The sequence below is a fragment of the Hyperolius riggenbachi genome, chromosome 10 (assembly GCF_040937935.1).
Source record: "Hyperolius riggenbachi isolate aHypRig1 chromosome 10, aHypRig1.pri, whole genome shotgun sequence".
NCBI lineage: Eukaryota > Metazoa > Chordata > Amphibia > Anura > Hyperoliidae > Hyperolius > Hyperolius riggenbachi.
The window spans coordinates 275,187,680-275,201,132 of NC_090655.1; the positions used below are offsets into that span (position 1 = coordinate 275,187,680).

The 13,453-nt window shown below is 46.1% G+C and overlaps 1 protein-coding gene across 1 annotated transcript in view; it reads left to right on the forward strand.

Moving 5' to 3' along the window:
• Positions 1-1,978: 1,978 nt before the first annotated feature.
• LOC137535478 (oocyte zinc finger protein XlCOF7.1-like) overlaps positions 1,979-13,453 on the forward strand; it is a 21,896-nt gene continuing 10,421 nt past the window's right edge. The window contains exons 1-6 of the mRNA XM_068257312.1: positions 1,979-2,041; positions 2,919-3,038; positions 3,159-3,293; positions 3,381-3,504; positions 5,856-5,944; positions 6,047-6,416. Coding sequence (XP_068113413.1) covers positions 1,997-2,041; positions 2,919-3,038; positions 3,159-3,293; positions 3,381-3,504; positions 5,856-5,944; positions 6,047-6,416 — 883 coding nt within the window. The 5' untranslated portion in view covers positions 1,979-1,996. The remainder of the gene's footprint in view (positions 2,042-2,918; positions 3,039-3,158; positions 3,294-3,380; positions 3,505-5,855; positions 5,945-6,046; positions 6,417-13,453) is intronic.

Here is a 13,453-nt window from a genome sequence, read left to right on the forward strand (position 1 = left end):
TGTAATATACTGAAAAACATTAGACTTCCATATATTTTAGATTCATTACACACAACTGAAGTAGTGCAAGCCTTTTATTGTTTTAATATTGATGATTTTGGTATACAGCTCATGAAAACCCGAAATTCCTATCTCAAAAAATTAGCATATCATGAAAAGGTTCCTAAACGAGCTATTAACCTAATCATCTGAATCAACTAATTAACTCTAAACACCTGCAAAAGATTCCTGAGGCTTTTAAAAACTCCCAGCCTGGTTCATTACTCCACCCCCAATCATGGGTAAGACTGCCGACCTGACTGCTGTCCAGAAGGCCATCATTGACACCCTCAAGCAAGAGGGTAACACACAGAAATAAATTTCTGAACAAATAGGCTGTTCCCAGAGTGCTGTATCAAGGCACCTCAGTGGGAAGTCTGTGTGAAGGAAAAAGTGTGGCAGAAAACGCAGCACAACGAGAAGAGGTGACCGGACCCTGAGGAAGATTGTGGAGAAGGACCGATTCCAGACCTTCTGGGACTTGCGGAAGCAGTGGACTGGGTCTGGAGTAGAAACATCCAGAGCCACCGTGTACAGGCGTGTGCAGGAAATGGGCTACAGGTGCCGCATTCCCCAGGTCAAGCCACTTTTGAACCTGAAACAGCGGCAGAAGCGCCTGACCTGGGCTACAGAGAAGCAGCATTGGACTGTTGCTCAGTGGTCCAAAGTACTTTTTTCGGATGAAAGCAACTTTTACATGTGATTCGGAAATCAAGGTGCCAGAGTCTGGAGGAAGACTGGGGAGAGGGAAATGCCAAAATGCCTGAAGTCCAGTGTCAAGTACCCACAGTCAGTGATGGTCTGGGGTGCCATGTCAGCTGCTGGTGTTGGTCCACTGTGTTTTATCAAGGGCAGGGTCAATGCAGCTAGCTATCAGGAGATTTTGGAGCACTTCATGCTTCCATCTGCTGAAAAGATTTATGGAGATGAAGATTTCATTTTTTAGCACGACCTGGCACCTGCTCACAGTGCCAAAACCACTGGTAAATGGTTTACTGACCATGATATTAATGTGCTCAATTGGCCTGCCAACTCTCCTGACCTGAACCCCATAGAGAATCTGTGGGATATTGTGAAGAGAAAGTTGAGAGACGCAAGACCCAACACTCTGGATGAGCTTAAGGCCGCTATCGAAGCATCCTGGGCCTCCATAACACCTGAGCAGTGCCACAGGCTGATTGCCTCCATGCCACGCCGCATTGAAGCAGTCATTTCTGCAAAAGGATTCCCGACCAAGTATTGAGCGCATAACTGAACATAATTATTTGAAGGTTGACTTTTTTTGTTTTAAAAACACTTTTCTTTTATTGGTCGGATAAAATATGCTAATTTTTTGAGATAGGAATTTTGGGTTTTCATGAGCTGTATGCCAAAATCATCAATATTAAAACAATAAAAGGCTTGAACTACTTCAGTTGTGTGTAATAAATCTAAAATATATGAAAGTCTAATGTTTATCAGTACATTACAGAAAATAATGAATTTATCACAATATGTTAATTTTTTGAGATGGACCTGTATATTGCTACTGTACCTATTCGGCACTGTGGTCTGTTTATACCATGTAAAAACAATTGTTAAATAAAAAAAAATCTTAAAAAAAAAAAAAGAAAAGAAATTATTCTATCAAGTGTAATTCTGACAACTGACCACTAGATGGCAGCAGAGAACGATCTCTACTTACATTTGTGCTAATGTCGTATTTTGTAGCCTTATGTTCACCACATAACTGTGTTCTGAATATTTCCCTGTGTACAGAGATATAAATCAGCTAACTGCCCACACTACATGACTCTACATAGTAAGGGCAGACAGTACTATGTATGGATACATCTTGCCAGTCTCCCAAATGGCGACCACAGCCTCACATGTGCATGTATGATGTCATGATGCCACCACCCACTGGCTGCCATTACCCAGAAGTCCGTGAGAGTGTGTCTGTCCTGTACACAGAGCCATGGCAGATGCAGAGGTTCCCAATCATGAGATTCCATTGTTACAGGTAAGCCTGATTCCTTTATCAACCGCACCCCAGCACCTTCTACTCCTGATGGGCATTATAGCACACCTGAAGTGACAGTTATATGCAGGCTGACATATTTATTTCCTTTTATACAATGCAAGCAGTGACATAACTACAATTCATGGGGACCCCAGAGAAACTTCCATGGAGCCCCAATGCTCACACCCCTTCCTTGCCTCCCCGCGGTGCCCTCACAGCCTGGGGGTTCATCTCACAAGGGTCATAAAACAAGTGTGACCATCATAATGTTCACACCCCTAACAAGTGTAGCTACAAACCCCTGATCTGTAGTGTAGTCCCCTGTATGGGAGGAAAGGAAGGGTAGTAGCTGATCAGTGAGATCTGGTGAGCTATTACTTCACATGTTAATAGTGGATCAAAATCTCAAAAAAGTCGTTTTGTGTGGAGAAGGGCTTTAGAAAATTATTGGAACTTTTTCTGTCACTTTATTATGTGGGATTGCCTACACACCATACAATTTAGCTAGCTGTCACTGTGTGCTCCAGACCTTTGCTCCCATTAGCCTCAGTCTCTGCCTCTCCTCATATCCTCATCCATCTACCACTACCAGCACTGCTGTAACATCACAGGAATGGTAACAGTGGGAGGGGGATGTGAGGAGAGAAGGCCAGCTGGAGAGGAGGCAGAGGGAGGACAGGACTGCAGCACGCTGTGAGTATATTGCACAGGTAGCTATAAACCAGCTTATTATGCTTTCCTGCAATACTCTGCATGGCCCCACCACCCACAAGTGACACCAATGGGGAGTGCTGGGGGAAGGGGAATCCTGTATTGGTAGTTTAACCACTGACAACTGTGCAGCCGATTTTATTCTCCCCTTATTATCTATCCAAAGGCAGCAGCATCCTGTGCATACCACATGACCAAATCACTGAGGATGGAGGAGGATCAGAGTCATATGACAGAGAGGATATTCAACCTCACCCTGGAGATCATCTTTCTGCTAACTGGAGAGGTGAGGAGGATTCTGGGAGGTCACATGACATCACTCTTATCTCTGATAAGAAACAAACACACAGGTGACCAGAGTGGTGAGTGGGATTCGTCTGACATGAATGTTGGTCTTTCGATACAGAGTTTTCCTTCAGTGAAGTCTGGTGATCATGTGACCATCACGGTGCCCCTACCTCACTCCCTGATATCTGAGGGACACAAAAAGCAGAAGATTCTGGAAGTCACCAGGAAGATGATAGAGCTGCTGACAGGAGAGGTAAGAGGTGATGGGAATTATGGGATGTTATTCAGTAACTGCAAGGGGTGTGACAGGGCAGTGACTCTATCATATTGTGTGTGTCAGGTTTCTATGAGGTGTCAAGGTATCACCATCTATTTCCCCATGCAGGAGGGGCTGTATATAGATGGACACCAGGACCTCTACAAGGATGCCATGATAGAGAATCAGCCGCCCCTCACATCATCGGGTAAGAGGAGACTTTCATTTCTTATAAAGGAGAGAAAAGTATGGAGGGTCCACCTAGGTCCCCCATCATCTGATAAACACATAGAGACAATGTACAGTCCTGGCCAAAAGTTTTGAGAACGTCGAAAATATTAGTTTTCGCAAACTTTGCTGCTAAACTGCTTTTACATCTTTGTTTCAGTTGTTTATGTGATGTACTGAAATATAATTATAAACACTTCATACGTTTCAAAGGCTTTTATTGACAATTATATAAGATTTATGCAAAGAGTCAGTATTTGCAGTGTTGGCCCTTCTGTTTCAGGACCTCTGCAATGCGACTGGGCATGCTCTCAATCAACTTCTGGGCCAAATCCTGACTGATAGCAACCCATTCTTTCATAATCACTTCTTTGAGTTTCTCAGAATTAGTTGGTTTTTGTTTGTCCACCCGCCTCTTGAGGAATGACCACAAGTTCTCAATGGGATTAAGATCTGGGGAGTTTCCAGGCCATGGATCCAAAATTTCAACGTTTTGGTCCCTGAGCTACTTAGCTATCACTTTTGCCTTATGACACGGTGCTCCATTGTGCTGGAAAATGCATTGTTCTTTACCAAACTGTTGTTGGATTGTTGGAAGAAGTTGCTGTTGGAAGGTGTTTTGGTACCGTTCTTTATTCATGGCTGTGGTTTTTGGAAAAATTGTGAGGGAGCCCACTCCCTTGGATGAGAAGCAACACCACACATGAATGGTGTCAGGATGCTTTACTGTTGGCATGACACAGGACTGATGGTAGCGCTCAACTTTTCTTCTCCTGACAAGCCTTTTTCCAGATGCCCCAAACAATCAGAAAGGGGCTTAATTGGAGAATATGACTTTGCCCCAGTCCTGACCAGTCCATTCACCATACTTTCTGCAGAAGATAAATCTGTCCCTGATGTTTTTTTTGGCAGAGAAGTGGCTTCTTTGCTGCCCTTCTTGACACCAGGCCATCTTCCAAAAGTCTTAGCTTCACTGTGTGTGCAGATGCTCTCACACCTGCCTGCTGCCATTCCTGAGCAGCCTCTGCACTGGTTGCACTCCGATCTCGCAGCTGATTCCTCTTTAGGAGACGATCCTGGCGCTTGCTGGACTTTCTTGGACGCCCTGAAGCCTTCTTAACAAGAATTGAACCTCTTTCCTTGAAGTTCTTGATGATCCTATAAATTGTTGATTTAGGTGCAATCTTAGTAGCCACAATATCCTTGCCTGTGAAGCCATTTTTATGCAACGCCATGATGGCTGTATGCGTTTCTTTGCTGGTCACCATGGTTAACAATGGAAGATCAATGATTTTAAGCATGACCCTCCTTTTAACTTGTCAAGTCTGCCATTCTAACCCAATCAGCCTGACATAATGATCTCCAGCCTTGTGCTCGTCAACATTCTCACCGAAGTTAAAAAGACGATTACTGAAATGATCTCAGCAGGTCCTTTAATGACAGCAATTAAATGCAGTGGAAAGGTTTTTTTGGGGGATTCAGTTAATGTACATGGCAAAGAAGGACTATGCAATTCATCTGAACACTCTTCATAACATTCTGGAGTATATGCAAATTGCTATTATAAAAACTTCAGCACCAACTTTTCTCATTTCCAATATTTTTGACAGTCTCAAAACTTTTGGCCAGGACTGTATTCAGTCAGTGTGTGTGTTTCCTACAGATGTATCCAGTAACAGAAACCCACCAGAGAGATGTACAGGTCCACTTTATTCCTGGGATTGTCCACCTAGATCCCCCATCATCTGATAAACACATAGAGACAATGTATTCAGTCAGTGTGTGTGTTTCCTACAGATGTCTCCAGTAACAGAAACCCACCAGAGAGATGTACAGGTCCTCTTTATTCCCAGGATTGTCCACCTAGATCCCCCATCATCTGATAAACACATAGAGACAATGTATTCAGTCAGTGTGTGTTTCCTACAGATGTATCCAGTAACAGAAACCCACCAGAGAGATGTACAGGTCCTCTTTATTCCCGGGATTGTCCACCTAGATCCCCCATCATCTGATAAACACATAGAGACAATGTATTCAGTCAGTGTGTGTGTTTCCTACAGATGTCTCCAGTAACAGAAACCCACCAGAGAGATGTACAGGTCCTCTTTATTCCCGGGATTGTCCACCTAGATCCCCCATCATCTGATAAACACATAGAGACAATGTATTCAGTCAGTGTGTGTGTTTCCTACAGATGTCTCCAGTAACAGAAACCCACCAGAGAGATGTACAGGTCCTCTTTATTCCCAGGATTGTCCACCTAGATCCCCCATCATCTGATAAACACATAGAGACAATGTATTCAGTCAGTGTGTGTGTTTCCTACAGATGTCTCCAGTAACATAAACCCACCAGAGAGATGTACAGGTCCTCTTTATTCCCGGGAAGATGATCACACCACCCCCCACAATTATCAGGTAGGTGGGATGGGATTCATCAGTGACTCCAAACTGTGTGACATTGTTTCTTTCTAGGAATCTGTGTTTACATTTTTACATATTTTCTTTTTGTGAACTTAGGGGAGAGAACTGATACACGTAAGCGCTGTGGTTAAAGAGGAGGAAGAAGAAGAGACTTATGTGAGGAGTGATCAGCAGTCTATGGAGGAGGGTGACATGATGAGTACAATTAAAGAGGAAGAAGAAGAGACATATGTGAGGAGTGATCAGCAGTCTATGGAGGAGGGTGTCATGATGAGGACAATTAAAGAGGAAGACATAGAGATGTATGTTAGGAGTGATCGGCGGTCTATGGAGGAGAGTGACATAAGGATAAAGAAAGAGGAAGAAGAGGAGACGTATGTGAAGAGTGATCAGCAGTCTATGGAGGAGGGTGACATGATGAGAAGGATGACTATAAAAGGGCACCCTCTAAAAGAAAACAGAACAGGTAAGTGATCAACATTAAATCTTTAACACCTTTGAATTTCTGGAGGATCCATCTTCATATATTATTTTACAAGGGGATCCCACTTTTTTCCTATCAGAAAAAGTTGTGAAGTTTACTCCGGTGTGCTGTTGTCTGGTTTCCTGGATCAGAAGCTGGGGGGGTCATCTTTCCTCCCCCCCCCCCCACCCCCACACCCTCCCCTTTCTCAGGAAGCCAATCATATACTTATGGACACCCTGGCAGGCCCATTATCTCGGGGAGGGGATTGGTATCTGAGCCCCTCTCTAAGTACCTGGATCATGCCCTCAGACCTCTGCTGTCCTTTGTTCCATCATTTCTAAAAGATTCGATGCATGTGTTATAAATTATCAAACAGATAAACTGGTGGGATGGCGATAGCCTCGCTACCATCGAGATTGTGAACCTGTACATCAGGATACCGCAAGAGATGGGTACTTCAAATGTTACACACTACTAGGCTCATTGATAAGCCTGAAAGTGAATTCTTAGGAAATTGTCTGAGGTTAGTTTTGGGGCATATTGCGTTTCAATTTAGAGGTGAATGGTTTAAACAAATATCTGGAACGGCGATGGGGACGTTGATAGCCCCGATGTTCGGCAATACATTTTAGGTGAAAGGAATGGAGGATTACATCTATGGGGAAAGACAACCCCTATAGATGTGACTTGAGGACATGGTTCAGGTATGTTGATGATGTGCTTGTCAGTTGACAGATCGAGTTCCTTCTTGGAATATTTGGATAGGAATGACAGAAACCTGTTGTTCACAGGTGAAAGGGGAGGTGATCGGGTCTGTTTTCTAGACCTCTCAATTGAGGTACACAATGGTGTGCTTATTTCATAAAGGACATATGGCCTCAATTCATCAAGACTTATCGAATCAATTACCGACAGCTCGGTAAAATACCAAACTCGATAAGTTGATTTCAGGATTCATCAAAGTTATCTACAGCTCAGTGGCGTACCTAGGGTATTTGGCACCCGGTGCTGATTATCCACAGACACCCCCCCCCCCCCCCCCCAATCAGGAAGACAACGTGCGGCGCGCTTAGCCGAAAAATGGGGCTACATTGTTGTGCGGCTGCGCTGAAAAATAGGTGTGGTCATGGACCAAAATGTGGGTGTGGTCACGGGGGGAGACAAATTTACATGAACTTACCAATGGTGGGACATTAGATTAGCCTGCTGAGCGGTCTGGACGAGCTCAGCTCGTCCAGTACCGCCGGAGCCTGCCGCTCAGGCTCTGCTGGGCCGATTTGGCTCAAATAAAAAGCAGCACACGCAGCCAGCACTTTGCCAGCCGCGTGTGCTGCCTGATCGCCGCTGCTATGCGGCGATCCGCCGCGAGCAGCGGCGAAAGAGGGTCCCCCCAGCCGCCTGAGCCCAGCGTAGCCGGAACAAAAAGTTCCGGCCAGCGCTAAGGGCTGGATCGGAGGCGGCTGACGTCAGGACGTCGGCTGACGTCCATGACGTCACTCCGCTCGTCGCTATGGCGACGATGTAAGCAAAACAAGGAAGGCTGCTCATTGCGGCCTTCCTTGTTTATTCTGGGCGCCGGAGGCGATCGGAAGAATGCCTCCGGAGCGCCCTCTAGTGGGCTTTCATGCAGCCAACTTTCAGTTGGCTGCATGAAATAGTTTTTTTTTTATTAAAAAAAACCCCTCCCGCAGCCTCCCTGGCGATCTTAATAGAACGCCAGGGTGGTTAGGACAGTGGTGGCGAATCTTTTGGAGGCCGAGTGCCCAAACTGCAACCCAAAAGTCACTTATCTATCACAAAGTGGCAACAGCAATTTAAACTAAATACAAACATTTTAACTTATACATGAACATTATGGTAAATCCAAGTTGAAAATAAACTGTGAAGATAAACAATTTCATCCATCCTACTCCTGAAAAATGTATTGTTTTAGAAACCCCCTCCCCCCAGTTTTAATTTTCTGTTTTAAAAAGCTAAAAAAGTAGGTTTAAGGCTATTATCTCATATGATTATGATTCAGCTTTTCCCATAGTCTCACAGTTAGCAATCATGTGACCCCCAACAAGACAAATTCAGCAATCATGAGGCCCCCAACAAGTCAAATTCAGCAATCATGAGGCCCCCAACAAGTCAAATTCAGCAATCATGAGGCCCCCAACAAGACAAATTCAGCAATCATGAGGCCCCCAACAAGACAAATTCAGCAATCTTGAGGCACCCAACAAATCATGAGGCCCCCAACAAGACAAATTCAGCACTCATGAGGCCCCCAACAAGACAAATTCAGCAATCATGAGGCCACCAACAAGACAAATTCAGCAATCATGAGGCCCCCAACAAGTCAAATTCAGCAATCATGAGGCCCCCAACAAGACAAATTCAGCAATCTTGAGGCACCCAACAAATCATGAGGCCCCCAACAAGACAAATTCAGCACTCATGAGGCCCCCAACAAGACAAATTCAGCAATCATGAGGCCCCCAACAAGACAAATTCAGCAATCATGAGGCCCCCAACAAGACAAATTCAGCAATCATGAGGCCCCCAACAAGACAAATTCAGCAATCATGAGGCCACCAACAAGACAAATACAGCAGTCATGAGGCACATAAATAGACAACATTTCACATAAATGGGCAGAATGCCCCCTTAATATGGTAGACACCTCTCACCTGGCTTCTGAATTCTCCTCTACTGGCTGCTGTGCCTGGCTGGCAATACTGTGTGGACTGAAAGGCCTGGCAGTGATGCTGTGGCCTGACTGGCGGTGATGCTGTGGCTGGGCTGGCTGGCGGTGATGCTGTGGCTGTGCCTGGCTGGTTGAAGTAAATGCTGGCCTGACTGGCGGTGATGCTGTGGCCTTTTTGCCAGTGATTCTAGGCTGGTTGGCTGGTGGTGATGTTGGGCTGGCTGGCCTAGATAGTTTAGGTAGTGAGAGGTGCCCCCTAGATTAGGTAGCGCCAGGAGCCAGTGTAGGTAGTATAGTAGTCCCCAGTACAGCTAGTATAGTGGCCCCCAGTATAGCTAGCATAGTTTCCCCCAGCCAGTATAGCTAGTATAGTTGCCCCCAGTAAGTATAGCTAGTATAGTTGCCCCCAGCCAGTATAGCTAGTATAGTTGCCCCCAGTAAGTATAGCTAGTGTAGTTGCCCCCCGCCAGTATAGTTGCCCCCAGCCAGTATAGTTGCCCCCAGTAAGTATAGCTAGTATAGTTGCCCCCAGTATAGCTAGTATAGTTGCCCCTAGCCAGTATAGTTGCCCCCAGTAAGTATAGCTAGTATAGTTGCCCCAGTATAGCTAGTGTAGTTGCCCCCCGCCAGTATAGTTGCCCCCAGTAAGTATAGCTAGTATGGTTGCCCCCAGTAAGTATAGCTAGTATAGTTGCCCCAGTATAGCTAGTATAGTTGCCCCCAGCCAGTATAGTTGCCCCCATTAAGTATAGCTAGTATAGTTGCCCCCAGTATAGCTAGTATAGTTGCCCCCAGGAGGGTGAAAGCAGCGCTAGAAGGAGGGGCAGTGGGGGCAGTGGTGGGGAGGGGGGAAATATCCCCCCCCCCCCTCACCTGGGACCCCTCCTTCTGCCTCTCTCCCCCTCCATAGCTAACTGTCGGGAAGTGCGGGGTGGCCGGAGGCGTGCTAAGAATTACTCACCTCATTTCCGCATTCCAAGCGTGGAGCGCAGCGTCATGTCGTTACAGGTCTCCGCCTTCAATGCCGCCCACTGTGCTTCCACTAATCAGGAAGCACAGTGGGCGGCATTGAAGGCGGAGACCTGTAACGACATGACGCTGCGGCTGCGCTCCACGCTTGGAACGCGGAAATGAGGTGAGTAATTCTTAGCACGCCTCCGGCCGCCCCGCACTTCCCGACAGGTAGCTATGGAGGGGGAGAGAGGCAGAAGGAGGGGTCCCAGGTGAGGGAGGGGGGGGATATTTACCCCCTCCCCACCGCTGCCCCCACTGCCCCTCCTTCTAGCGCAGCTTTCACCCTCCTGCTGTGCTGCTGTGGGGGGCCGTGGTGACACCCCCTGGGTGTCTGACACCCGGTGCGCCACGCCCCCCTGCGGCCTATGATAGGGACGCTACTGCTACAGCTGTTAGCGAGCATTCAGTAATCATTCGGTAATGATGCGATAAAACGGAAGAAAGTGCAAATTATGAAAATGAAAGTGGGCGTGGTTTAGCGTTACATTTAGGATTAGTTATCTCCTTCACTGCTCTGTCGTTATTCCTGTCAGATCATTGCTGACAGAGAAGATGGAGCCATTTGAAGTGGTTACGTATCAGCTGAGAGTGATTCAAAGGCGCAGAAGGGAAAGAATAAGGTCTAGAACCATATCAATTTGCAAGAGAATAGATTTATTTGCTATACCAGGACATCGGCATTTCTCTTGAATCATCTTGTAAGAGAACACAGGCAGTGCCAGGGTTAACTAAATTGCTAGCTGTACTACATTTTTTCATAAAATGCTCCTATCAAGCCGCAGCTGGAGAAATTGTGGGATTGTCCCAAGCCACTCCCAGAATCCTGGTCCAGGTGTTATGCTCTATTCAGAATGTTGCTACGTAGTGTTCAAAGGACTGCCTTTTACCCACAATTCCATGGGAATCTTATGGCCTTGTGTTAAATTACTGGTGTAAAATGGAAATATCGACACGTTACCGAATTGTTATCGCTATTTTATCTAATTCACGCCGAATGCGGAAAAACCTTGATGAATACAACTAGAAATCGATAAACTTTGAATTCGGTAATTTAACAAACTGGAAAAAGTTATCTCAAAGAGAATGATGAATCGAGGCCGTAGAAGGAGCTTGACCACAAACTCAGTCCTGCATAGCAAAAGTTACCACCCTCCCCTAGTAAAACTCAGGGCTGTGGAGTCGGTCCAAAAATCCACCGACTCAGACTCCTCTAATTTGCATATTACAATTTTGTTGATTAAAAGTATGTAACGTGAAATTCGTCTCTTAACTGCCAACGCTTAGGAATTTTACAAGACAACTGAAGTGAGAAGGATATGTAGACTACTATATTTATTCCCTTTAGACTAGTCCTTGGTAAGAGTACTTGTAAAAGCTACAAACCGGAACAAAGAACATCTATCAGGCCCTAGGCAATGTAAGTGTGGGTACATGTAAGAGTGATGTGCAGGTACTCTGCAGGGGAATGAGGAGATTCTTCCTCTATTACACATTCTTCATGCACAATCTGAACATTGATCAGGCCCTAGGCAATGTAACTGTGGGTACATGTAAGAATGATGTGCAGGTACTCTGCAGGGGAATGAGGAGATTCTTCCTCTATTACACATTCTTCATGCACAATCTGAACATTGATCAGGCCCTAGGCAATGTGACTGTGGGTGCATGTAAGAGTGGTGTGCAGGTACTCTGCAGGGGAATGAGGGTATTCTTCCTCTATTACACATTCTTCATGCAGAATCTGAACATTGATCAGGCCCTAGGCAATGTAACTGTGGGTACATGTAAGAATGATGTGCAGGTACTCTGCAGGGGAATGAGGAGATTATTCCTCTATTACACATTCTTCATGCACAATCTGAACATTGATCAGGCCCTAGGCAATGTGACTGTGGGTGCATGTAAGAGTGGTGTGCAGGTACTCTGCAGGGGAATGAGGGTATTCTTCCTCTATTACACATTCTTCATGCAGAATCTGAACATTGATCAGGCCCTAGGCAATGTAACTGTGGGTACATGTAAGAATGATGTGCAGGTACTCTGCAGGAGAATGAGGAGATTCTTCCTCTATTACACATTCTTCATGCACAATCTGAACATTGATCAGGCCCTAGGCAATGTAACTGTTGGTACATGTATGAGTGATGTGCAGGTACTCTGCAGGGGAATGAGGAGATTCTTCCTCTATTACACATTCTTCATGCACAATCTGAACATTGATCAGGCCCTAGGCAATGTAACTGTTGGTACATGTATGAGTGATGTGCAGGTACTCTGCAGGGGAATGAGGAGATTCTTCCTCTATTACACATTCTTCATGCACAATCTGAACATTAATCATGCCCTAGGCAATGTAACTGTGGGTACATGTAAGAGTGATGTGCAGGTACTCTGCAGGAGAATGAGGAGATTCTTCCTCTATTACACATTCTTCATGTACAATCTGAACCAGGTTTATGGGTGATAGACAACACCTCTGTTTTCAATGTGCACAACATTCTCAGTGGATTCCCTGCAGCTCTGTGGCGAGTGCATATGTAGAGTATAGTACTACTGTGTAACAAAGTAAACCTGAGACAGATTAAATTAAAGTTTTATACATACCTGGTACTTCCTCCAGCCCCCTTCAGGCTAATCAGTCCCTCGCTGTCCTCCTCCGCCACCTGGATCTTCTGCTATGGGTCCAGGTACTTGAGGCAGTCGGGCGTAGTGCGCATGCACACACTCCGCCACCAGGAGCGTACTACACCTGCGCAGCACTATTACGCAGGTGCAGAACGCTCCTGGCTGTGGAAGCGGCACGTGGCTCGACTGTGCTGACTGACTGAATTACCAGGACTCATAGCAGAAGATCCGGGTGGTGGAGAACAGCGAGGGACTGATTGGCCTGAAGGGGGCTGGAGGAAGCCCCAGGCAGTGTTCTCCCCAGAATCAAACCTGAAATTAAGCCCCGCCTGGCTGGTTTCACGTGATCTATCAAGACGCGCTGGGCTCTCTTGCAAAATCCAGCGCTGTCCTGAACTGCTCTGCTTGTCTGCGTACAAAATCTTCTGCTTCCCGGCAGGCTCATACATTAATTGGCTCAGCGCGTGGTGAGAGGTGGGACCATCTGCGCTAGCCTACAGACTGTGGGGGGCATGTTAGAGGCTGTCTGCTTGCCGGAGTTTACATTACAGGGAGACTCGAGCCTGTATGAGGTACACGCACGTGGTGGTTTGGCAGACGGGGATTTATTGATGCATTGCATTCACAGTTGCCAAATACCGCAGCTTCTCCCTCGGCCTGTACTCCTCACAGCCAGGTCCCTTCTCTCTGCAAGCGTCCAGCGTGTCAG